This window comes from Callorhinus ursinus, unplaced genomic scaffold, assembly GCF_003265705.2.
Source record: "Callorhinus ursinus isolate GAN/ISIS: 27379988/994484 unplaced genomic scaffold, GSC_fseal_2.0 scaffold52, whole genome shotgun sequence".
NCBI lineage: Eukaryota > Metazoa > Chordata > Mammalia > Carnivora > Otariidae > Callorhinus > Callorhinus ursinus.
Genome location: NW_027397114.1, coordinates 6,666,427 through 6,694,280, shown reverse-complemented (window position 1 = coordinate 6,694,280; position 27,854 = coordinate 6,666,427). Strand labels below are relative to the sequence as shown.

The window sequence follows — 27,854 nt, the reverse complement described above, 5'->3', positions numbered from 1 at the left end:
GGGCTTAAATAAATAGAAGTTTATTTTTCCCTCAAAACAGAAGGTCTGGAGACAGGTGATTCCAGGGTTGATGCAGGGGCCCAACAGTGGCATGAAGGGCCTGGGCTCTTGCGGTATTTCTGCTCTAACACCGTATAACAGTCATATCTTAAGGTGGCTACATCATTCAATGTACTGTCATCTCCCGAGCATAAGACTGTCCTGTGAGAGGCTATCAGAAGTCTGTCTTGGCTTTCAAATCATGATTCATCCCTTGGCTGGTAGGGTTCTGTTGTCAAGGAAGAATGGAGGGTGCCTGCTGGGTCTGCCCCAGCTTTGTGAACTTTGTGATCTCTAAGACACCCAAAAGGAGCTACCAATATGCTGTCTGAAGCCTTGCCCAGAGAACGGCAGCTGAGCTATGGAGCCGGAGAGGAAGTCGTGGAGCTGTGGACATGGGTGCCACTGCCAAAGAACAATGTGATGAGGACAGAGGCAAGCCTGAGGGGCAATGCTAAAGGGGGCAGGGCAGAAAAATGAACCCAAGCACGAGCCAAGGGGGAAAAAAAAGAGTGTATAATGCAAGGAAGAAAGAAAACCAGGAGAGACTATTATCATGGGAATGCACAGGAAAGTTGCTTTTTTTTTTTTTTTTTTAACTTTTTGAGGAAAAGGAAGCTATCAACAACGTCAGATGCTACAGAGAGACCAAGTAAGTGAACAATGTTCTCTGGATGTGGCAATTAGAGTTACTGGTACTTTGGCAAGAGTAATTTGATAAAAGCAGGGGCTAGATCATAAAGGAATGAGGAGTGACCAGAGAAGAGGAAACCAGAGATGGCTAGTCTAGGCTTCTGTCTGTAAAAAAAATACAGAATAGTCACTGGAAAGGGAATCACTGTGTAGGATGTAAATTTCTTCTTAATATTAGGAGAGATTTGGGGCTCCTGGGTGGCTCAGTCGTTTAAGTGACTGACTCTTGATTTTGGCTCAGGTCATGATCCCAGGGTCCTGGGATGGAGCCCCACGTCAGGCTCGCTGCTCAGTGGGGAGCCTGCTTCTCCCTCTCCCTCTGTCCCCCAGTTCATGCTCTCTCTCTCTCACTCTATCTCAAATAAATAAATAAAATCTTTAAAAAAAAAAAGATGACAGAGGGACAGAGAACTGTAAAGCTATGTAGACACATCTCAAAAGGGGAGAGGCTGGGACAAGATTGAATGGGAAAAGTCTAGAAGTGGCAGCAAGGAGCTTGAAGAATGCCAACAGCACTTCTGGAAATTAAGCAAATTCTATTTAAGATGACTGCAAGCAAAACAGGGTCCTGCAGAAGAGCTGTGTTAGTAACTAAGGCAGAGATGGAGCAAAGTGGTTGAGGATGCAGTGGACTTTGATTACAAAAAGGACATGGATCCTAAGAAACACAGGGGAAAGGGCTACAGGAGAAGTCATCAGGAGAGATGAGAGATGGCAGAGACAAGGACATGCCAAACTGCGTAGGAAGGATGACGACCAGAAGCAGAGGTCTGGTGATAGCTTACAGAGATGGTGGGAGTGACTGGTATCCATGCTCCAGAGGAATGCCAGTGTAGGGTCAGCAGTCTGGTCATCTTTTCTCACAGAATGTTAGAGAGACGTTATCATAGCAGATATATGAAGAGATAGGCACCATGTCTGCAAAGGTCCTGTACCCCCTAACAGTAAAAAGAAAGCATCCTATCTTTGGAAAAGAGTATGTGGGGCTAAATAAATGTCCTAATAAAGAGGGTCTCTTAAGTTTTAGCCTAGGACCTAAAAACACAGTTTTTGGTTCTAACAGCTGCCCCTCCCCCCCATTTACTCAACTCACATTACTGAGCTCATACAACATGCCAGCATGTGACTTTTTTTTTTAATTAACATAAGATCATCCATGCCTTTAAAGAGTTAATAATCTCTGGAAATATGTATTCTGAGTTCCGAAAAACTGAATTTGAAATAAAATTAAAAGTATGCTTCTCAAATGTGAATATGCATACAAATAACCTTGGGATTGTATTGAAATGCAGATTCTGATTCAGTAGGTCTGATTCAATGGAGCCTGAGATTTTACATTTCTAACAAGTTTCCAGGTGATGCTGATCTTGCTGGTCCATGGGCCACACTTGGATTATCAAGGAGCTGAAGACTCTAGCAAAAAGATTCCTTGCTTTAACTTTTCTATTTACACCTCTTTTCCTTGCTAATTCTCCTATCCATGCATTTTTCTAATAAAAAGGTGGGGAGGGGGTAGAAAAATCTCACAAAGGGCTTTTTCTTTTCTTTTTAATATTTTGTTTATTTATTTGAGAGAGAGAATGAGATAGAGAGAGTACATGAGAGGGGGGAGGGTCAGAGGGAGAAGCAGACTCCCCGCTGAGCAGGGAGCCCGATGCGGGACTCGATCCCGGGACTCCAGGATCATGACCTGAGCCGAAGGCAGTCACTTAACCAACTGAGGCACCCAGGCGCCCACAAAGGGCTTTTTCTTCCAAGCAACTATTAGCTACACCCACTGCTTTCGTGAACATGTCAAACATCTATCTCATGTGATTAAATACTTCTGTGGAACCTCTAATATTTCAAACAGGGCACCTAGATATTCAGTAAAAGAATAAGAGACTGGGAACAGCAATTAATTCTAGTTATGCCATATGGCAGTATAGAACACTGGCTGGAACCTGAAAACTCAATCTCACAAGAGCCTTACTTACTCTGAATTTTAATCATTGTAGGATCAGCAAACATATGCCTACCAACCTGCTCCATTTACACAACATTCTAAAGAATAATCACACTGCACACTCAAAAATGATTGGTTTTTCCCACATGGACTTAAAATCTCTCCTATCGGATTCTCAAAATAAAGTAGCTGCTGACAGCTCCAATTTAATCTCCCTGTTAAATAAAATCTTCAAATAGTTCTCCTTTTAATGAATAGAATCACTGGCTTTTCATTTCATCATCAGCTCACAAATTTGCACAAGTATAATTATTTCTGGTTCTGGATTCCCCAGTCCTGGAGTTGGTTCAGGTGTTGGCTTCCCATCCCTGTGGACTCCCTCCATCAGGCCTGTCACTGCTGAGACACCCATTCCACCATACACTCTCCATTTCACCTCTCTCCAGAATGGAGACATTATCATTTTCAACACATACTCCATCCCCTGTTCTCTTAGAGCTAAGATACTTTCATCTCCTGTACATCTAATAATTTCAAGACAAGGACAGAAAAATCAGTTCTTGTTCTGTGAACTTTTGTCTCCAGTGCTTGAGAGACCATCCTAATATCCCCTGAACATGTTTTAGTGATAACATTTACTGCACTAGGGCCAAAATGATTTTCTGCCACTTTCAATTCTAGTTCAATAAAAGAATAAGAGCTTTGTTTCTAACCTCTGTCATTTTTAATACCATAAAGTGATTTTAAAAATGTAAAATTGAGTTCCATTTCCTACTGGACTACCAATCTCATATTAGCTTTCCTTTTATCAAATTTATGAGAAAAGTCAGAAATTGCCTTTCCTTAAAAAAAAAAAATAAAGATTTCAGGATCTCCTGGGCAGAATGTTTGAATTGAATTTCAGCACTCCATAATTGCTGGCCTAGAAGTTTTAAAGAAGTATAAAAGTTAGCTGCTTATATCAGGAATAACAAACTGGAGGATTATCCTTTAGTTCACTTAAAGTAACAAAAATAATAAGGTTATTCCTAGAAAATCACCATCCTTAAAAACCCCAAATATGTTTATTACATTTCCAAATTGAGGAAGTCTATGGTTTTCTGAAACCACAGTGAATGAAATCCATGGTTTCTGAAATGCAAAGTCAAACAAAAAATATTTTTGCGACATTATTATGAAAATTTTCTAATATGCATAAAAATGGAAAGAACTCCATATATACCTACAGCATAACCTCTATAATTCACATTTTGTTGTATTTGCTTTGTCACATATCCATCCATCTACCCATCCATCTTTTTTTGATGCATTCCAAAATAAATTAGTATACATTAGACATGAGTATGCTCCATCCATAACCATTTTAGTATGCATATGTAATTGACTAAACTTCAGTATTTGTTACAGTTCTTTTAAACCAATAATCTTTTGAAAGATGCCAATTCATTTTTTGTAATGGCTTAGCTAAGTGAACTAAACAACCAATTACAAATTCTAAATCCTAATCTTTTATTAATTCTATTAACTTGAGTAATTTCTTATATCCCAGTTCTCTCACCAACAAAGGCACAAGGACACTTGATAGACATGGTAAAAAGTGTCAGTCACCAAACTGCAAAATGGACCTTGTGGGTTATGGCAGAATTCACAGATGAGAGAGACACTCACAGATACAACCTGGAGAAATAGCTAACTGGAGATTATATGGACATAGGTTCTCTGTAAATCATAATGAAAACCTCAACAAGGCTCACAAACTCAAGAGGGAGCTTGAGTTTGAGCATTAAATAATAATGCATCTTATATAAGCCACATTGTATCCACAATACAACAATCTGAAGCTGGACTTTTGAAGACTAGGTCACTCCAGGAATAAATTGGGCAGCAAAGTACTAGCATCAGATTGGAGTTTTCTTGGCTTCGCAAAGCCGTGGTGTTACTGATTTGTAAACTCCCTAATAACTGACTACAGTTAGAGCTGCCATAGGGAGAGCTGCTAGTCCTTTATGAGCTGTTTGTTCCCCTACACTGATCTTCCTTTTTTTTTTTTTCCTCTTTCAGAGGATTGGCCCTGGAAGGGGCATCCTTTGAAGCCTGAAGAATCAAAGCTATTGCAAAGCACTGCTGAGAGTTTTGAAAGAAATATGAAGAAACTACATTGGACCTGGGGCGATAGGCTGAGATCCTCCCAAACAGGTCAGCAGTTGGTCTGTAAAATATTCCCATTGCCAAGGAGGCGGTGACATCTTGTGTAAATCAAAAACTAAAACCCTAAGATATCTCATTTCCATTTTAAATGCATGGGGATTAAATATGGATATCTAGCATTCAAGAAGTTCCTGGGGGATTGATTCCCCACCTCCCCACACGCCGCCCCCCCCCACCCCGTCTTCTCTGAGCCCTTTGCTGAGAGTGATAAGTAGGACCGCATTTCATTATCAACCCTGCTAGCACTGCACTTCAGGGAAACTAGATGAGGCTACACAGTGGGGGAGAAGATCCAGCTTCCAAAGAAGAAATGATTCACATGGCGCGATTATAAAAACCCACTTTAGGCCCAACTCATTTTCAACAGAATCGTGAAATAAAATAAAATCCCAAGGAAATGAAATTTCCTGCATCATTTTCCAAATTAAAAAAAAAATCACAGCAACACCATAAAAGAAATCAAATAGAGGTGTCAAACTTTGGTTGGTAATGTTTTTATTTTTGTAACATTTAGAAAAAAAATAATCCAAAAAACAAGTTGGGGGAGGCAACTTCAAAAGAAAACATAAGATAATCATGAGGGGTATCCTCAATTGAATCAATTAGCGTTATAGAAATAACAGAACAAAGAGTTTGGCTCCTGACAGCTGACCCAGTGCTCTTATAGCCCTTTGCTCTAGTTTCACGAAGTGGATACAGGGTGGGTCTATATCCGAAATAAGAGAAAACAAGCAAATTAGAGAAAACCACAATCAGGAAGGCTCTACACCACAAGGTCCCTGGAAATCCACAAATAGATGAATACTGGGAGGCATTTTTTTCCCAGTGGCTTTCTATAAGCAGAGAAAATAGTGCAGTGCTGGAATAAAAGACTAGCTCCAGATAGAATGAAACTTAAAATCAAGGCCAAAACAATGATGTGGTAAAATGAAGACAGTGATTTCATACAAATGATCTTTTCACACAAGGCATGAATTAAGAACTTCTATTTATAGACAAATAGACAAGCTTCCTGTATTAAAAAATTGACACAGGATTTTCTGAGACCTTTCAAGACAAATCCATATTGAGTAGATAATAAGAATGTGCCCAAGCGATAACAATGGCTGTAATTCTATCAGGAGTAAAGCAAATTTCAGTGACTTAACCACATGGCTAAAGAGTGTGCTCAGTTTACTATTCTAGTGGGTTAGTCCAACCTGAAGGGTGCAAGCTCAATCACTTGTCTGCCTCCTAGGTCACATTTCAAAATTCCTTTCACTCTTGATAGACCATATTATTCTGTTTAAAGAGATCAGTACTTGGAATTTTTAATAAAATTTATTCATCCATGCTTTTTAAAATGCTTTTTAAAAAAACTTACCTATTACTTAGCATGAAAAAATACTAAAATATTATTATATATTAGAGTTACTTATATAAAATATTTTATAGGATACTCAAAGGGAGAAGCATCTGCCCACTAACATCACCACAATAACCCAGTGTAAAAGAAAAAAACGGATCAATTTAATCTTGGATCCGGCACCAAACCCAAGATAGCCTTACAAGTGATAATCATCATCATAACATTAAAAGGCAAGTTATACATTTCAAGGCCGCTTGGGAAGGGCAGAAGACTTGCTAGGAAACAACATATAATAAGATGATCTTCCTTTCCAGGTTAAGCCAAGAGACCAGAAGTAGGGAATAACATATCAGTCTCACCTGTAGAGCATTTCAGACTCAACACTAAATATAACCCCACACTGTCAGATAAGTATATCCCCAAAAATCCTTTAACATGGTTGTGAAATCTCAACATAGATTCACTGAATAACAGAACACTAGTACAGGAATTTGGCATATCACTGATCGGTGAAAGCCCTGATGCGGGGTTGTTTCCTTTCTTGGTTTAAGGATGGAAAGCAGGGATAAGACTGAGAAAGGAAGAAATGAATTTTTTTAAGGTTTTATTTATTTATTTGACAGAGAGAGAGAGACAGTGAGAGAGGGAACACAAGCAGGCGGAGTGGAAGAGGGAGAAGCAGGCTTCCCGCCGAGCAGGGAGCCCGATGCCGGGCTCGATCCCAGGAAGCTGGGATCATGATCTGAGCTGAAGGCAGACGCTTAACGACTGAGCCACCCAGGCACCCGGAAGAAATGAATTATTAACCTTCAAGATGTGGTCAAATTATTGCTATAACTTTGAAGCCTTTTCAGAGCCATTGAAACTTAGATGGATTGTACAAGTATCTCCTCCTCTTTCTTTTTCTGAGTTGGCAATGAAACTCCAGTGTAGGTAGCAAAATGAAACATCAGAAAGATATTATGATCAAATAACTAAAATCACAAGTAACACAAACGTATTAATTAATAGCACATTATACCTTAGTTCTCTTCAAGCATGCTTCATTTGAGTGCGTTTTCTTTTGGGGTATTTAAGCTCAATAACCAGCACTTATGAAAAGTCAAACCTTCTATGTAATTAATGGTAATGATATTTACAGTATACTATTTTGAAACTCTTACTTCTAAGAGTCATGTCAGACTAAATTTTCATCTCTCTTCCTATAAAACAAAGACATCTGATGATACATTCTTTTTTTAAAAAGATTTATTTATTTATTTTAGAGAGAGCGAGTGGGGGAGGGGGAGAGCGAGAGAGAGAATCTCAAGCAGACCCCCTCACTGAGCACAGAGCCCGACATAGGGCTCAACATGGGGCTCAGTCTCACAACCCAGAGATCATGACCTGAGCAAGAGTCGGACGCTCAACTGACTGAGCCACCCAGGTGTCCCTGATGAGACATTCTTTTTTTTTAATTTTTTATTGTTATGTTAATCCTGATGATACATTCTTAAGCTAAATCCTGCTTTAAAGTTAAATCCATATTAAGCTGGAAAGAAAAGTTTGAACTTCCTAAAGAAAACTGAATTGTTTTTATATTTATATTAAAGTATCATGTTTCATGTGGAGCTATACACTAGCCACCCACAATGAGACACTTTCAAAATACTCTTTCGGTACATTAAACGTCCTGGGTTTTGTGCCATAATCCTGTTACAGAAAATTATTTCTTGATTTCTTTCCCTTTCGATATGCTATAAATCTACCTGTCTCTTTCTGGAGCTCCTTTAAGTTTCACAGAAGGAAACAATACTCCAAGTTTGTTTCCATTGGCTCTGCCCTTCACTTCCAACAGTGAGCATAAACGACTAGTTGTTCCAAAACAGGCCATCAAGAAAGAATATATCCCTAACTCAGGAGTAAAAATATTCTATTTTCTTCATTCCTTCCCCCACTCTCAAGGTATTCTTGCTGTCAGATAGCCTCCCCTGAATCAAACTTTTAAGAAATGCTCAACTGTTTCTGCAAATGCTTGAGGCCGCCGTCAAGCGTCTAAGTGCATCTCCTGTCTGCTTCATTCCAGGTGTCCCACATCTGGCGCTGATCCTGCAGTGACCACCGTAATAAAACAGGAGGAGCCTGTGCCTGGCTTTCATTCTAATCATTCTCTAAAGAGCTCAATGAAAACTTGGACTCAGAATGCGAAAGCTGTTAGATTTTAGGGAGAAGGTTTAAATGAGGCAGTTGGAAGAAGAACAATGAGTATCACAGCTCAGGACGTGGAATACCACAAAACAGCTTCACTTCCTTGGAATCACAGGAATTAACACCTTTTTTTTTTGTCTTACATGGAATACATTATCCTTCATTGGTGATACATGAAAGCCAAAAAAAAAAAAAAACAAACAAACACTAGTGTGTAGATAGAGATACAGATATGATTTTTGTTTGTTTTCTAAGTCTGGGAGAAAAGAGAACAGCTAAGCTTACTGGTACTGAAAAACAGATGAGCACTTGGAGGACATCCATGACTCTTGACACAACTCTCATTTCCTGGGGCTGGTCACACTAGACAAAAGAAAGGTGGCAAACGGCATATTATAACAGCTGTGATGGAGTCAGACACTTTGACTTAGGGCAATTCCATAGCCGTGGCAAACACCACTGAATTCTGAGTCACCATAAAAATTAGGGCCAAGCCTCTAGAGTTTACCAAGAATCAGAGACAGAGCTATTTTCACTACTCTCTACCATTTTCATTCTCAAGCAGCTCAACTTGAGGAAAGAATTAGAGGAACTGAAGCAAGAAAACAACAAAGATAGAGTGGAAAGTTGTGTGTATGTGTGTGTGTGGGGAAATATATATGTATGTGTGTAAGTATACATAGTATTTATATCTATTGAGTGGCTTTCTCAGATTTCCTGCTTGAGGTTTCTTATCCACCTTCAAGTAAGCCCTGAAGTGTCAAATCATAATTTTAGATAGGTTCCTATCCCCCAAAATGTACCAAACCCTAAAATATCCTCGCTTTAATATGACTAAAGATATAACTTTTTAAACAACTTTCAGTGGTTCTTTCCATGTTACATGGCAACTTGCCATACACATTTAACTCTCAAGTTTGATGATTTCCAAATTTCTTTTCACACCTGGTTTTTTGGCATGAGATAAAATGCCATACAACAAGAGTAAATGTGGCGCTATTAAAGCTTTCAGTATCAATACATAGAGTATATAATGTTGACCAGCCGTAAACAGTACTATAGAAGCAATATGGCTGAAGAAGAGCATTCAGTAAAATAAGGGTTACATTAACAGGATGATGATTGAATGGGTGGATGTAAGGCAATTTCAAACAGCTTGCCAAAGGAAAGCCTCATTTTTCCATTTTCTGGTACAGTATCTAATTTCTGGCTCCTCATTTCCTCCGTGATCTGATAATTATGAAATTCTAAATAAAGTGTCATCTTTCTTGCAACAAATCAATGAACAGAAAGCTCCCATCAGAGGTTTCCTAAAGCTCCTGCTGATTATTTCCTGAATTCTATCCCACAAACCACACAGCAAGTTCTTTGAGAACAAGGAACCCTCTCCACCCATAACAAATACAGCTCCTTTCTGTGTGCATGGGTGCGTGTATGCATTTAAAAGGAGGACTAAGAAGTAATATGCAATTGATAACAATGAGTTACCACAAAATCACCTTTTATTACCAATTTCAGATTGAAATTTAGCCCCTCCAAACACTGTGGTACAAATATGGGAAAGGAGAATTCCTCCTCATTGTATATTTGTTCGTAAAGATGCAGTAACATTTTTTTTTGCGTTCCTTATCACAAATTTATACCAATAGCACCACCATTACACAATTATATTTTGGGCATCCCTCTTCCCTATTCTACAATTTGAAATAATGCCACCTTTATTCCTCAGGCAATCCTTATAATAATCCTGTAATACAAAGGTCAACTTATGAAAATAAATTCTATGGGTTACTAATGAAGGCTTCAGATACACAAGTAAGTCTAAACTTATCTACTGATAAAGTAACATTATGGAGAAGTTTGTTTTAAACACTCTTCCAGCATACAAAAAATTATAGATATTCTCACTTTTGCAAAAAGCTCCTAACTTCTGCATTCTGTTTGTTTCAATTATTCAGGGCAACCCAGGCTGATAATTACACAGTCTCCAGTTGCTGAGTAAAAGTGATGCTTAATTAGCCAGCAGGAAAGATCGATTAAGATCCACCAGGGCATCTTGTGAGGTTCTCTCACATTTTTGGAGGGAATAGATTGTGACTGTGCCCTTCCAAAGGATAAAATTCCCTGCTTCTAAGGAGTTTCAGTGAGGTTTCTAAAGTAGATGTTCAGATCAGTCAGGCACACAAATTAAATCCTAGTCATAACCCTACAGATGTTCTCTCTTTTCTAAGAGTGCTTAGTTCAAACATTCTGAACCACATTGCCATAGGGTTGAGAAAGCTTAAAATAACACTCAACTTATCCCCAACTCTCATTCAGTTACCATATCTCAAGCAAAAAGTGGCCAGGAAATATATTATAAAAGAAAATTTTTATTTTTTTTCTCCCCCTAGAAAGTATATGTATCTGCCAGATGCTCACATTCTAAAAGGCACAAATTAGGTCAGGACCTCTTATTTTATTATTATTTTTTTTACTTTAAATTTTTTATGGTTATGTTAATCACCATACATTACATCATTAGTTTTTGATGTAGTGTTCCATGATTCATTGTTTGTGCATAACACCCAGTGCTCCACGCAGAATGTGCCCTCTTTAATACCCATCACCAGGCTAACCCATCGCCCTACCCCTCTCCCCTCTAGAACCCTCAGTTTGTTTTCAGAGTCCATCATCTCTCAGTCAGGACCTCTTATTTTAAAAAGTCAATGAGTATGATACTCCAAACGAGTCTGAGCCTAAAACATTCCAATATGGTCAAAAAATCAACTGGGTAAGTCTGGTTTAAGTTTTCTATTAGGGAAGGAGTTGTGGAAGTAAAATAAGAACCAAAAATTATAACAAAAATCAATTATCTCTAACTGCCTAACATTTTCCCTTTGGTAATTTGGACAAGCATAAATGTTTAGCTTTACACATTTTGCAAAAGCATTCAATAAAGATGAACATAACAATCTAAAGCTAAAAGCAGGTTCATTATCATAAGATACATAATGATGAAAATATTTTTATTTTGGTAAGCTAGCTACATTAACCATGCCTCCCTACCTCCAATTCAACTCAGTAAAAATTTATTAAGGCTCTGTCAAGTATAAAAAACTATGGTAAGTGTGTCCTACCTGGTTGATTGATACACTATGAAAGTAGATTTTACTGACTATGAATTGTTTCAAAGCTGACAAGAAATGGACCCAGTTTATACAAACCTAGTTTTGACTTGTTGGAAGCCCCGTAGAATATGGTCTCTGTGGTCCCTCGCAGTAGCACTGAGATTCTCATTCCGCAAACCTTCCCCCAAGAAGTCCTCAGCATCTAAAAGAAAAGGAAAGTTGATCAACAGAAAAGAAGTATTAAGGGAGAAATAGGAAAATCTGAAGGATTAAGAAATAGATATTATTTTCTCTTTAAAAACTTTAAAGTTGCAAAGCAATGTGAATATACTTAATACCACAGAACTGTATACTTACTAATGGTTAAAACAGTAAATTTTATGTCATGTATATTTTACCTGAATAAGAAATGAATAAAGCTTTAATACAACTATAAGTGATGCCTTCGGATGATCCAAGACCTTGCTACAAATTTGGAATGCTACTGCATTTATTAATCACAAAAAATAACGATTTTCTAAACCATTTCAAAGGAACATGGAAATATTAATTATCTCTGATGGCAGAGGATGGACTGTCAATTTCCTAAACCTATGAATATTACAGACCAGTCATAGAAGGTCACAGGGCAACAGAAGGGAGAAAGAAACACCAGTAAATAGAGCTGAAATTAAAAATAGAGCTGAACTACAAAATCAGGAACAAAAAGGGCAGGCATTCAAAGAAGAAAAATTAATTGGCAAATACATCATCAATGAAAATGACAATGCAACCAAGTGAAGAAACTCACATGGAAAAGAAAAATGTGTCCAAGAGAAGGAAACTGCAATTAATGTGAACATACATTATAAAATAGGGACATGATAGAAATATATAATAGGAAACAAATCATGTTATGTTGAAAGAAATGGGGGGCATCTAGATACTTTCAAAGACAAAGTACATTGATAATGATTACAATTGCCAGATATACCAGCTACATACTTTATTATGCAAAAAAGGGTTATCATCCCTACAAAGTATATAAATGACACAGTTAAAATTTCCCACCTCCAAAAGCAGTGCCTGCCATATACAACTGTGTCACATATGCTATCAAAATAATGTTATGAATTTATACAGTTGGGTTACATAAGCATGGTTAAAAATTTGTTTTACATTTATACCATTCAACACCACCAAAATAACAACAACAAAATCCTAGATAGCCATCACCAGTGCTTTTGATGAGGTACAAAGTTTTGGAAATTAAAAATTTCATGGAAGGCCATCATCAACTTCCAAGGCTTACCGCATGTTTCTTGCATTTGTCATTTAATGGGTCCCTTGAAGGCTAAAGAATAAGGAGATGGGAAGTTGAATTAAAAGATAAAAATAAATGCTACCCAAAATTCAATGAATGTAATAATACACCTATTAATAAAGGACAAGGACCACATGATCATCTCAATAGAGGCAGAAAAAGCATTTGACAAAATTCAAGATAAAAAATACTCAACAAACTAGGAAGAGAAGGAAACTTCCTCAGCCTGATAAAGAGCACTACAAGAAAACCCCACAGCTAACATCATACTTAATGGTCAAAGACTGATGCTTTCCCTTTGTTCTTCAGATCAGAAACAAAATAAGGATGTCTGCTCCCACCATGTATGCTCAGTCAGGGCAACTGCACAAGAAAATGAAATTAAAATAGTTGAGATTAGAAAGGAAGAAGTGAAACTATCTCTACTTGAAGATTACATGATCTTGTATAAAGAAAACTCTAAGAAACCCACTAAAAAACTACTAGAACTAATAAACAAATTCATTAAGTTTGCAAGATACCAGATTAATAAACAAAAACTATCTTTCTATAGAGTAGCAATGAACAAAACAAAAATGAAATTAGAAAAATTCCACTTAAGATAGCATAAAACAGGGGTGCCTGGGTGGCTCAGTAGTTAAGCGTCTGCCTTCGGCTCAGGCCATGATCCCAGGGTCCTGGGATTGAGCGCCGCATCGAGCTCCCTGCTCTGCCGGAAGCCTGCTTCTCCCTCTCCCACTCCCCCTGCTTGTGTTCCCTCTCTCACTGTGTCTCTCTCTGTCAAATAAATAAAATCTTAAAAAAAAGATAGCATAAAACAGAATTAAATACTTAGAAATAAATTTAACAGGAGCAGCACAAGACTTAAACTCTGAAAATTGCAAAAAAAATTGTTGAAAAAAATTAAAGATCTAAATAAATGGAAAGGCATCCATGTTCATAGATGAAAAGACTTACTATTGTTAAGATGGCAATATTCCCCAAATTGATCTAAAGATTTAATGGAATCCCTATAAAAATCTCAATTGGCTTTTTTTGCAGAAATTGATAAACTAATCCTAAAATTCATTTGAAAACTCAAGGGACCCAGAATAGCCAGAACAATTTTGAAAAAGAAGAACAATGCTGGAGGATTCACATTTTCTTTTTTCTAAGATTTTATTTATTTGAGAGAGAGAGCAGGTGAGAGAGAGAGAGAGAGAGAGCACAAGTGGGGCTGGGGGAGAGAGGGATAGAGGGAGAGGGAGAAGCAGGCGTCCCGCTGAGCAGGGAGCCCAATGAGGGGCTCAATCCCAGGAGCCTGGGATTATGACCTGAGCGGAAGGCAGACACTTAACCGACTGAGCCACCCAGGTGCTCCAGGAGTCACATTTTCTGATTTCAAAACTTACTACAAAATTACAGTAATCAAGACAATACAGTACCAGCATAAAGACAGACACATAAATCAAAGGAATAAAATTGAAACTTCAGAAATAGGTCTTCACATTTATAGTCAATAAATTTTTGACAAGGATGCCAAGACAATTCGGGCGCCTGGGTGGCTCAGATAGATGGTTAGGCATCTGCCTTCAGCTCAGGTCATGATTCCAGGGTCCTGGGATCGAGTCCTGCTACGGGCTCCCTGCTCCTTGGGAGACTGCTTCTCCCTCTGCCTCTCTCTCTCTCTCTGTCTCTCATGAATAAATAAATAAAATCTTTAAAAAAAAAAGGATGCCAAGACAATTCAATAGGAGAAAAAATAGTTTTTTCAACAAATGGTGCTGGAACTACTGAATATCCACATGCAAAAAACTGAAGTAGGATCCCTACCTCACACAATATACAAAAATTAATGCAAAATGCATCAAAGACCTAAATGTAAAATGTAAAACTATAAAATTCTTAGAAGAGAACAAGCACAAATCCTTGTGACCTTGCATTAGGTAATATTTCCAAAATTAGGTAAGTGTCTTAGATGTGATCCCAAAAGAACAAGCAACAAAAGAAAAAATAAATTGGACATCAAAAAATTAAAAACTATTGTGCTTCAAAGGATGTCATCAAGAAACTGAAAAGACAACCCACAGGAGAAAATTGCAAATCATATAGCTGATAAGAGACTTATAATGTAGAATATATAGAGAACTCTTACAACTCAACAATAAAAAAACAAACAATTCAATTTTAAAATGAGCAAAGGATCTGAACAGACATTTACCCAAAGAGAATATACAAATGGCCAACAAGCACATGAGAGGATGCTCAATATCAATTGTCATCAGGGAAATGCAAACCCAAACCACAATGAGATACCACTTCACACTCCCTAGGATGGCTACAGTCAAAAATATGGACAAAAATGAATGCTGTAGAAAATTGGGACCCTCATATTTTACTGCTGGGAATGTAAAATGGTGTCGCTGCTTTGTAAAACAGTCTTGCGGTTCCTCAAAAGGATAAACAGAAAGTCACCATATGACCCAGTAATTCCACTACTAGATATATACCCAAGAGAAATGAAAACAAATATTCATAGCAGCATTATTCTTAATAGCCAGTATGTTCTCTCTCACTTGGGAAAGAACCCAAGTGTCCATCAACTGATGGATGGATGGATAAATAAAATGTGATATATCTATACAATGGAATATTATTCACCAATAAAAAGAAATGAAATGCTGATACATGCTACAATATGGGTGAATCTCTGAAATTGTTATGGTAAGTGAAAGAAACTAGTCACAGGACCACATATCATATAAATCAGTTTACATGAAATATACAGAATAGGCAAATCTATAGAAAGAGAAAGTAGATTAGTGGAAGCCTACAGCTTCAGGAAGGAGGGGGACTGGGCAGTGAAGGCTAAGGAGTTCAAGTTTTCTTTTGGGTTGACGAAAATGTTCTAAAATTTATTGTGGTGATAATTGCACAATTCTGTGAATATACTAAAAGCCACTGAATTGTACGCTCTAAAGGGTACGTTGCATGATATATGACCTATATCTCAATGGTTGTTAAAAATGAAAGAAAGAAGGAAAGAGAGAGAGAGAGAGAAAGACAAGAAAAAAGAAAAGAAAAGAAAAAAGGAAGGAAGGGAGGAAGGGAGGAAGGGAGGGAGGGAGGGAGGGAGGGAGGAAGGACAAACAACATCTGTACATACCTTTCTGAACTTTCAAAATTGAAGGAAAATGAAAACATCCCTCAAGGACTCAGACAAAAAAAAAATAAGTTGCTTACAAAACAACAGAGTCAAAATGGCCTCTCCACAAAATAAGCATCAGAAGATGAAAGTTGTACCGAGTTTTAAAGGAAAAATTCTGTGTTCAAGAATAAAATAAAACCAGAACTTAATATTAAAAAGAGTAAACAAACCCCTCCACACCTAGACACTGAAAACATACTCCTACACATGTCATGGGTCAGAGAGGAAATGCAAAACTACAATTACAACCTACTGAGAAAATAGCCTGAATAAAATATTGTAGGATGTAACCAGCATTGTACTGACAAATTCATAGACTTAAATGTTTCCAGTATTAAATAAGAAAAAAGCACCAAACTCAAGAAATCAGAAAAGAGCAATAAAACAAGCCTATGGAAAATAGGAAGAAGGAAACAATAAAGATAAAAGCAGAATTAGTAAGTCAGAACAGTGTCTAACAGTGCTCTCTAGAGTCATAACCCTCTGATAAGGAAGAGAAAGAGCAGGGACAGGTCAAATGAGAGGGACTCTGGGAAACTCCCTCCCTCCCCTATGCCTTAATCACAAGCACTTGCCTTTTATCTATTTATACACTGCGATTTCATGTGAGACTTTAATTTTGAAAAGGGTTCCATTGCACATCTTAGTGGTTAAAAACCACTGATCTTAAAAGCAGTGAAAAAAATGTGTAAATGCTAAAGAAGTGTTTAACAGCTGGGAATTTTCAGAGGTGAGGGGGAAATCCAATATGTTGAAAAAGCATTAGCATATATAATCAAGGAAAAGGGAAAGAAAGCACAAATATACAGAAATGAAGCAGAATAAAAGTGAGCAACAACAAATATAGGAATCTTAATAAGATAATGAAACATTTTAAAAAGTTGGTGAGATTACAAGTTATTTGAATTTTCTTCTTTGTGCTTTTATGTAATCTGTCTTTTATGATATTGGGTATCATTTTTCCCCTTAGAAAGGTTATTTTCAAAAAGAAGGGCCTATGTAAACAAAATAAAATGCCATGCAAATAAATTTGAAAACTGCAGTGAAACAATTTCTGAGAAAAATACAGATTTCTAAAATTGAATTGAGAAATGGAAAACCTGAATCCCAAACAAGCTAATAACCAGGGAAAAGGAAGAAAAGTTTGTCAAATTGTTTTAAAAAAAAAAAAGTTCAGACTCATATAGTTGTATAGATGTCTTTCAAACTTTTAAGTAATAAATCATTCTCATTCGACATAAATTATCCCAGTGCACAGAAGAGAATGCTTCTTGGGATGCCTGGGTGGCTCAGTTGGCTAAGCGTCTGTCTTCGGTTCAGGTCATGACCCCAGGGTTCTAGGACTGAGTCCCACATCAGGCTCCCTGCTAAGCAGGGAGCCTGTTTCTCCCTCTGGCTGCTATGCCCCTGCTTGTGTGCACTCTCTCTCTCTGACAAATAAATAAATAAAATCTTAAAAAAAAAAGTGAATGCTTCTTTAATCATTTAGTGGTTTACTATACAAGTAGGTTGATAAATGGCAAAAACCTCACCTGATGATATTTATTATCTATTTGTGACAAAACTGTATGAAATAGATGTAAAAGAATACCTTCTTAACCTAAGAGATGTATATATTACATTCATGCCTGAAAAACTAAAGTCATTATCATTAAAGAACGAGATTGGTTTGTCAACTACTCCCACTATTAATTAATATTGTTCTGGAGAAAAAGAAGCCTAAGAAGGAAAAAAAATTGTCATTATGTGCAGATATTATAATCAAATATACACAAGCTTAAAACTATGAATTTGAAAAATTTTAGAAATTGTAAGAGTTTCTTAGGGTAGCCAGAAGGTAAGTATTTTAAAAATCAATAGCTTTTTGGGAAATAACAGAATAACTTGTGTTGGACTAACTTTTGTACAGATAGGAATTATCAACAAAATATTTAAAAACAACAATTTTAAGGCACCAAACAGTAGCCAAAAGCAGGCAGAAATTGACAGGAATTTGATCCCTGAAAGAAAGGAACTGCAGAGTGAGACTTGCATTTTTATAGCTTTTCATCTAAGGGTACATCCAGACCACATAAGGTGGAGTAGCAAAGGAGTACCCTCAGGCAAAGCTTAGTGGAATGTGGGACAACACCAAATGCCATTACTTTCATTACTTTCATTTTTTGGTGTTCCAGAAGAGCAGAAAGAGAATGGGTCAAAAAAAAAAAAAGAAGAAGAAGAAGAAGAAGAAATAAGAGCTAAAAACTTCCCAAGTTTGGTGAAAAATATCAATTACAAATTCAAGAAGCTCAGTGGATGTCAAGTAGGATAGATATAAAGAAAACTAAATGTAGGCACATTATAGTCATACTGCTGAAAACCAAAGATAAAGAGAAAAATTTCAAAGAAGACAGAGAAAATGACCCATTACATATAGGAGAATAAAGATAGGAATAAGAGTGACTTTTCATCAAAAATAAAGGAGGCCAGAAGACACTGGAATGACACTTTTAAAGTGTGGAAAAGAAAAAAAAAAAAACCCTGTCAATCCAGAATTCTATATCCAGTGACAGCAGTCATCAAAATGTGAAGGCAAAATAAAGACATTTTCCAGATAAATAAAAAAGGAGAAATTTTTTTGCAGGAAATCTGCACTAAAAGAAATCTAAAGGAAATTCATTGAGCTGAAGGGCACAGGCACCAGTGGGAACCTCAGATCAACAGGAGCACCAAAATGCTAAGTATGTGAGTAAATATAAAACATTATCACTTTTTTCCTCTTCCTCTTAATTTCTTCAAAAGATAACTGGCAATTTAGGGGCGCCTGGGTGGCTCAGTCATTAAGCATCTGCCTTCAGCTCAGGTCATGATCCCAGGGTCCTGGGATTGAGCCCCACATTGGGCTCTCTGCTCAGCAGGGAAGCCTGCTTCTCCTTCTCTCACTCCCCCTGCTTGTGTTCCCTCTCTCACTGTGTCTCTCTCTGTCAAATAAATAAATAAATAAAATCTTAAAAAAAAAATAACTGGCAATTTAAGGCACAGATAAATACTACATTTTGTAGTTTATAACATACGTGCTTGTAAAATATATGGCAACAATAGAATAGAGGATGGGGAGGTGGGTAAATGGAACCCATTTAGTGGTATAATATTAACTCTAAGTAGACTGTGACAAGTTTAGGATATTGTAATCACTGGAGGAAATGTAACAAACAAAATAAAAGAAAGAGGTACAGTTTTATTTTTATTTATTTATTTAAATTTTTATTTATTTGACAGAGAGACAGCAAGAGAGGGAATACAAGCAGGGGGAGTGGGAGAGGGAGAAGCAGGCTTCCTGCCAAGCAGAGAGCCCAATCCGGGACCCTGGGATCATGATCTGAGCCAAAGGCAGATGCTTAATGACTGAGCCACCCAGCTGCCCCGAGGTACAGTTTTTATTTTATTTTATTTTTTTAAGATTTTATTTATTTGACAGAGAGATACACAGCGAGAGTGGAACACAAGCAGGGGGAGTGGGAGAGGGAGAAGCAGGCTTCCTGCGAGCAGGGAGCCCGATGTGGGGCTTGATCCCAAGACCCTGGGATCAGGACCTGAGCCGAAGGCAGACGCTTAATGACTGAGCCACCCAGGCACCCCCCGAGGTACAGTTTTTAAAAATAGAGAAATTAAAATGGAATACTAAAAAGCATTTGATTAATTTTTAACAAGGCAAGTGTAACTAAAAAATGTGACAATTGGAAAAAGTAAACTGTAGACCCTAAATCCACTCATAACAATAGTTATATTAGATGTAAATGAACTAAACACTCCAATTAAAAAGGAGAGGATGTTTGGGGTGCCTGGGTGTCTCAGTCAGTTAAGCGTAGGACTCTTGATCTCAGCTCAGGTCTCGATCTCAGGGTCTTAAGTTCAAGCCCTACACTGGGCTCCACACGCCCAGCATGAAGCCTACTTAAAAAAAAAAGGAGAGAATGTTTGACGGAATAAAAATGAAATTATATGCTGTCTACAAGAAACATACTTCAAATATAAAGACACAGATGGCTGAAAATAAAAGAATGGAAGTGACATAGAAACAAACAGCTAGCATAAGGATGGCTATTTTAATGTCAGACAAAGTAGACTTCAAGACAGGAGTGTTACCAGAGATAAAGAGGGATAATTCATTATGATAAAAGGGCCAAGTCATAAGGAAGATATAATCATAGATGTATACGCACATAACAATAGAACTACAAAATACTTGAAGCAAACTCCTACAGGACTAAAGTGAGGAAAAGACATGTCTACAATCATAGATGGGAATTTTACCACCTCTTTCAGAAACTAAAAGAACAACTAGACAAATAATCACTAAAGAGATAGAGAACCTGAAAAACACTATCAACCACTTTGACCTAATTGACATCCATAGGATGATATATCCAGCAACTGCAGAATATACATTTTTTAAAAATGCACAAGGAATGCTCACCAAAATATACCTTATTCTGAGCCATAAAATAAGTCTTAATAAATGCCAAAAGTCTAAAACCTTGCAGAATATGTTCCTTGACCACTAAAGAATTAAGTTAGAAAAAAAAAAAAAGAATTAAGTTAGAAATTAGTAACAATGAGATGTCTAAAAAACCTCCACAATTTGAAATAATATAAACCAAAGAAGAAATAGCCTTCTTTGAATAAACTGAATATTTCAAACTGAATAACTATAAAATACAACATATCTAAATTTATAAGATTTAGAGATTCTTGTGCTTCAGGGAAATGTATAGTTTTAAATGTTCATGTTAGAGAAGAAGGAAGTTTTATATCAATGATCTAAGTTTTCGCCTTAAGAAAATAGAAAAATAAAAGTAGAATTAAATCCCAAGTAGAAAATGAAAATAATAAAGATAAGGGCAGAAATCAATTTAGAAAGCAGAAGAAACATTGGTTGTTTTTTTTTTAAAGACCAATAAACTTGATGAACCCCTAACAGCTTTATCAAGATCCATCAAAGGAAAAAAGGGAAACACAAATTACCAATATCAGGAGTGAAGAAGGGATATTAAGAAAAATCTCACAGAAGTTAAAAGAATAATAAGGGAATATTATCAACATCTTTTTGCCAATAAATTTGACAACTTAGATTAAACTGACAAACTTCTTGAAAAGCACAATTTACCAAAACGTATACAAGATGAAATACAAAATCCAAATAGCCCTGTATCTATAAAAGAAATTTAATGCATAGTTTTAAAAAAACCTTTGCAGAAAGAAAAGTCAGGTCCAGATGATTTCACAAGTTAATTCTATCAAACATTTAAAGTAGAAATAATACCAATCTTGCACAAACTCTTACAGAAAAGAGTAGAGTGAACCCTTTCCAGTTCATTTTACAAAACCAGCATAATTCTGATACTTAAACTTGCTAACGATATTAAGAGAAGAAAATTACAGGTCAGTATATAATACATTCGCCCTTCAGTTCAGAAGATAATGCTATTCACAGTGAATGTGATCTGAACACACTACTCACCACTGAACAGGAAAGAGAATTTAAAAGGTCCCTCAGTATATTACCTCCCTCATTTAACCAAACTTACCACTCTATCTGATGGGTTTTCTGTTAAGCAATCAACCTCCTTTTTTTTAAGATTTTATTTATTTATTTGAGAGAGAGAGAGAAAGAAGGAGCAGGGGCAAAGGGAGAGGGAGAAGCAGGCTCCCTGCTGAGCAGGGAGCCCATGCAACCATTAAAGTGTTCAGATAGATTGATAGAGGAAAACAAAAAAAAAAAAGAGAGAGATTTCTCAGACTTTAGAAAACAAACACAAACATATTTTACCTTTCTGTCTAATAAAAAAGGTATTGCTATGGCACTTGGGTGGCTCAGTCAGTTAAGTGCCCAACTCTTGATTTCAGCTCAGGTCATGATCTCAGGGTCATGACATCAGGCCCCATGTGGAGCTCTATGGTCAGCAGGGAGTCTGCTTGGGAATCTCTCCCTCTTTCCCCTGCTTTCTTTCTCTATCTAAAATAAATAAATAAATTCTTAAAAAATAAAGAAAGTATTGCTGCTCATTGTAGAAAATTTGGAAAATACAAAAATTGACGTAAGGAAGAAAATAGCAATTACTTGCAATTCCACCCTTCTTGTAGATTTTATTCTCTGCTAACATGACCTTTTTATCTTCATTTACAAAAATAAGATATCAGATATTCTGAGGTTTTTACATTCAACATTGGTTATTGGTTATATTATAGATCCATATAATAAAATATTATACAGCCATTTAAGCATAATATTCATCATGAAATTTTAAGGAATTCAGAAAATTCTCACAGTGTATTTTTAACACAATACTAAGAAGGAGGAAGAGGAGGAGGAGGAGAAAGAGGAAGAAAACTGGAGGACTGACTTTACTCAACTTCAAGACTTGCTCTAATGCTGTAGTGATCAAGACAGAGGGCTTTGTTGAAAGATAGGACACATAGATCAATGGAATGGAACAGAGAGCCTAGAAATAGACCCATATGGAGTCAACTGATCTTTGACAAAGGAGTAAAGGCAATTCAATGGAGAGAGGATAGTCTTTTTTTTTTTAAGATATTTATTTATTTGACAGAGATAGAGAGCACAAGTAGGCAGAGAGGCAGGCAGAGGGAGAGGGAGAAGCAGGCTCCCCGCTGATCAGGGATCCCAGCACCCTGGGATCATGACCTAAGCCGAAGGCAGCCGCTTAACTGACTGAGCCACCCAGGTGCCCCGAAAGGATAGTCTTTTAACAAATGGTGCTGGAACAGCTGGACATCCATTTGCAAAAAGAAAAAAAAAAGACACAGATCTTTACACCGTTCACAAAAATTAATGCAAAGTGGATCACAGACCTAAATGTAGAACATAAAACTATAAAACCTTAGAAGATAACATAGGAGAAAATGTAGATGACCTTGTGTTTGGCAATAAGTTTTTAGATATAACACCAAAAGCATGGTCCATGAAAGAAATAATTGATGTTAGACTTCATTAAAATGGAAAACTTCTGTTCTGCAAAAGACAATATGAAGAGAATGAAAAGACAAACCTCAGACTGGTAGAAAATCTTTGCAAAACATACAACTGATAAAGGACTGGAACTAAAATATACAAAGAACTCTTTTTTTTTTTTAAAGATTTTATTTATTTATTTGAGAGAGAAAGAGAAAGCACAGAGGGAAAGTGAGAGGGAGAAGCAGACTCCCAGTTGAGCAGGGAGCCCGATGTGGGGCTCAATCCCAGGACCCTGAGATCATGACCTGAGCCGTAGGCAGACGCTTAACTGACTGAGCCACCCAGGCACCCCCAAAAAGAACTCTTAAAACTCAACAATAAGAAAATAAACAATCCAATTTGAAAGTGGACAAAAGATCTGAGCAGATACCTCACCAGAAATGATATACAGATGAAGAATAACCATATGAAAAGATGCATTATATAACATTAGGGAATTGCAAATTAAAACAATAAGAAATCACTACACACCTATTAGAACAGCTAAATTCAAAAAATATTGACAGAACTAGAGGCTGGCAAGGATGTGGAGCAACTGGAACTTTCATTCACTGCTAATGGAAATGCAAAATTGTACAGCCACTTTGGAAGACATTTGGCACTTTCTTACAAACTAAACAAGTCTTACCATAAGATCCAGCAATCACACTCCTAAGTATTTATGCAATTGAATTGAAAATGTATGTCCACACAAAATCCTGTACACGAATGTTCACATCAGCTTTATTTATAATTGCAAAAACTTGGAAGCAACCAAGATGTCTGTCTGTACGTGAATGGATAAATAAACATCTAGACAATGGAATACTATTCACCACTAACAAGAAATGAGCTATAAAGCCATGAAAAGATATGGGGAAATCTTAAGTACATACTACTAAATGAAAGAAGCCAATCCAGTGGCATCTGGGTGGCTCATTCGGTTGAGAACTGGCTCTTGATTTTGGCTCAGGTCATGATCTCAGGGTCGTGGGACTGAGCCCCATGTCGGGCTTCACACCCAGTGGGGAGTCTGCTTGAGATACTCTCTCTCCCTCTGCCCCTCCCTCTACTCACACTCACACACTCTTTCTCTCAAATAAATAAATCTTTAATGAATTTTTTAAAGGTTTTATTTATGTAGAAACAGAGAGAGTGCACATGTGAGCAGGGTAAAGGGGAGAGGGAGAGAGAGAGTCTCAAGTGGACTCCACACTGAGCACAGAGCCCAATACAGAGCTTGATCCCACTACACTGAGATCATGACGAGAGCCAAAATCAAGTGTCAGATGCTTAACCAACTGAGCCACCCAGGCGCCCTAAAATAAATAAATAAATAAATCTTTTAAAAAAATTCATTCACTAACTCAATATTTATTGAGTCTTTCCTACAGGCCAGTCAGGTACTATGATAAATACCAAAATATGAACAATGATCATCTCTAGATAGAATTACAATCCACTTTTATCATCTTCATACTTTTCTATGTTTTCTAAATATTCTAAAATACGTGTTTTAGAGTATAAAAAAAGTAAAATAAAAGTCACTATGTAAGCATAGAGTAATTCTACTCATATTTTCGATCTATAGACTTCAATTTTTTTTATTTTATTTTATTATGTTATGTTAGTCACCATACATTACATCATTAGTTTTTGATGTAGTGTTCCATGATTCATTGTTTGCATATAACACCCAGTGCTCCATGCAGTATGTGCCCTCCTTAATACCCATCACCCGGCTAACCCATCTCCACACCCCTGTCCCCTCTAAAACCCTCAGTTTGTTTCTCAGAGTCCATAGTCTCTCATGGTTCATATAGACTTAAATTTTTGTTGTTCATCTGTCTTTCACTTAGTGGTAGTGGGCTGAACTGGTTGTGAGCAGGAGACCAGGCCAACCTGGACAGACAGAAAGTAGGGAATGAGGAAGATCCTGTGGGAGATAGGTGGGCACAGTGTATGCTTTATTCCTATAGATGATAAATATATACAGTTGACCCTTGAACAACATGGGTTTGAACTGCACTTATATACGGATTTTTTTAATACATACAGTATGGTACTATAAATGTATTTTCCTTATGATTTTTTAATAACATTTTCTTTTCTTTAGCCTACTTTATTGTAAAAATGCAGTATATAATGTATGTAGCATACAAAATTTGTGTTAATCAACTGTTTATGTTATGGGTAAGGCTCTGGTCAACAGCAGGCTACTAGTTAAGTTTGGAGGGAATCAAAAGTTATATGAGGACTTTCAACTGTGGAAGGAGGGGAGATGGGGGCGTAGCCCTAACCCACACGCTGTTCAGGGATCAACTATATTGTATTTTGTACTTTTACCCTCCTTACTATATTCTTATAAGTATAATATCCTATGTAATTATATTTGTATATACTAAAATTGTTAAAAGAACATCAACAGGATATATTCATCCCCCAACGATATCACTAAGAAAAGCTTGATATTGTTATTATGAGTTTACTTTTTAAGTTTCACTTCAAATTACTTTTTTGAAAGGCTTCCTTTCCAAATACTTTAGGAGTTCACATGTTAATTTAAGTACCCATTCCTTCACGTGCAAGTATCAGCTACTCAGGAATAAAATAACACAAAGACAACCTCTGTTGTCTGTCTTATCTGTTTTTTTTTTTTAATTTTATTTTTTGACAGAGAGAGAGAGAGACCGCGAGAGAGAGAACACAAGCAGGGGGAATGGGAGAGGGAGAAGCTGGCTCCCTGCTGAGTGGGGAGCCCGATGCGGAACTCAATGCGGGGCTCCATCCCAGGACCCCGGGATTATGACCCAAGCCAAAGGCAGATGCTCAACGACTGAGCCACCCAGGCGCCCATGTCTCATCTGTTTTTTAAAAATCAGGTCTAGGGGGGGTGCCTGGGTGGCTCAAATGGTTAAGTGTCTGCCTTCGGCTCAGGTCATGATCCCAGGGTCCTGGGATCGAGCCCTGCGTCGGGCTCCTTGCTCAGTGGGGAGCCTGCTTCTCCCTCTCCCTCTGCCTGTGGCTCCCCCTGCTTGTACACTCTCTCTCTCTTTCTCTTTGTCAAACAAATAAATAAAATATTTTATAAAAATCAGATCCAGCAACGACGTGGATGGAACTGGAGGGTGTTATGCTGAGTGAAATAAGTCAATCAGAGAAGGACATGTATCATATGACCTCACTGATATGAGGAATTCTTAATCTCAGGAAACTAAGTGTTGCTGGAGTGGTGGGGGTTGGGAGGGATGGGGTGGCTGGGTGACAGACATTGGGGAGGTATGTGCTATGGTGAGCACTGTGAATTGTGTAAGACTGTTGAATCACAGATCTGTACTTCTGAAACAAATAATGCAACATATGTTAAGAAAAAAGAAAAAGAAGAAGATAGCAGGAGGGGAAGAATGAAGGGGAGTAAGTCGGAGGGGGAGACGAACCATGAGAGATGATGGACTCTGAAAAACAAACTGAGGGTTCTAGAGGGGAGGGGGGTGGGGGGATGGGTTAGCTTGGTGATGGGTATTAAAAGGGGCACATTCTGCGTGGAGCATTGGGTGTTATGCACAAACAATGAATCATGGAACACTACATCAAAAACTAATGATGTAATGTATGGTGATTAACATAACAATAAAAAATTATTTTAAAAAACGAATGATGTAATGTATGGTGATTAACATAACAATAAAAATTTAAAAAACATAAAAAATCAGATCCAAATTTATACCCACACCTTATTAGATGAATAAAGATATAAATAAGTTAAAAACAAGGGCTATATTATATTTCCAGTATTATACACACTTGCCTACTCATTTTATGAAGCCAGCATAACCCTGGCATCACAACTTGATAAAGATACTAAGGAAAGAAAATTACAGCTCAATATGTAATACATTTATCTTTCAATTTAGAAGATGTTGCTGCTTATTGTGATTATGACCTGAAGATGCCCGAGCAACCCTGCTCAGAAACACACCACCCATCACTGAACAGGAAAGACATTTTATTTTATTTTTTTAAAAGATTTTATTTATTTATTTGAGAGAGTGAGAGAGAGAGAGCACATGAGAGGGGGGAGGGTCAGAGAGAGAAGCCGACTCCCTGCTCAGCAGGGAGCCCGATGCGGGACTCGATCCTGGGACTCCAGGATCATGACCTGAGCCGAAGGCAGTTGGTTAACCAATGAGCCACCCAGGCGCCCGAACAGGAAAGACATTTTAAAAGGTCCCTCAACATATCACTTTCCATATTTAACTGAGCTATCTGTAGGTCTTCTGTTAAGCAATCAACTTTTTACAAATAAGAACTCTTCTATAAACATCACATCCTGCCACAGTAGGATGCCTTAGGCTCCTGCAATTGCAAAGTCCAGTGTGAAAAACACCACTGTGTAAGAACATTCCTGAGGCACCTCTGAGACCACAGCTTTCACCATATAGAATACTCGATGTTACAGGGTCTGCACATCATTGCCTGCAGCTGGTAAGTGAGCAATACAAACCACATGGTATAAATGTCTTCACATCAAAGAGAAAAGACAAAATCAGAAACATACCATCAACAATGCCACTTTTCCCTAAATGTCTTCCTTCTTCAACAAATATTTATGGAATACTTAATACATGCTAAGTACTGAAAAAAGTGAGTAAGATAGACCTAAACTCTATTGTAAGAGTTGACAGTCTAGCAAAGAATACAGACTTAAACAGGCCATTAAAATACATTGTGATAGGAGTTTTAATAAGAAAAGTAAGGGAGGCACAGGCCCATGGTAGAGGCACCTTGTCTAGAGAGGAAAGTAAGTCAGGGGAGACCCTTAGAGAACTGACCTTTTATC

General features: G+C 37.3%; 1 protein-coding gene across 1 annotated transcript in view; it reads right to left on the bottom strand.

Annotated features, from left to right (window-relative positions):
- Positions 1 to 27,854, bottom strand: part of SKAP1 (src kinase associated phosphoprotein 1) — a 273,892-nt gene that overhangs the window by 231,591 nt on the left and 14,447 nt on the right. The window contains exon 2 of the mRNA XM_025859313.2: positions 11,627 to 11,732. Coding sequence (XP_025715098.1) covers positions 11,627 to 11,732 — 106 coding nt within the window. The remainder of the gene's footprint in view (positions 1 to 11,626; positions 11,733 to 27,854) is intronic.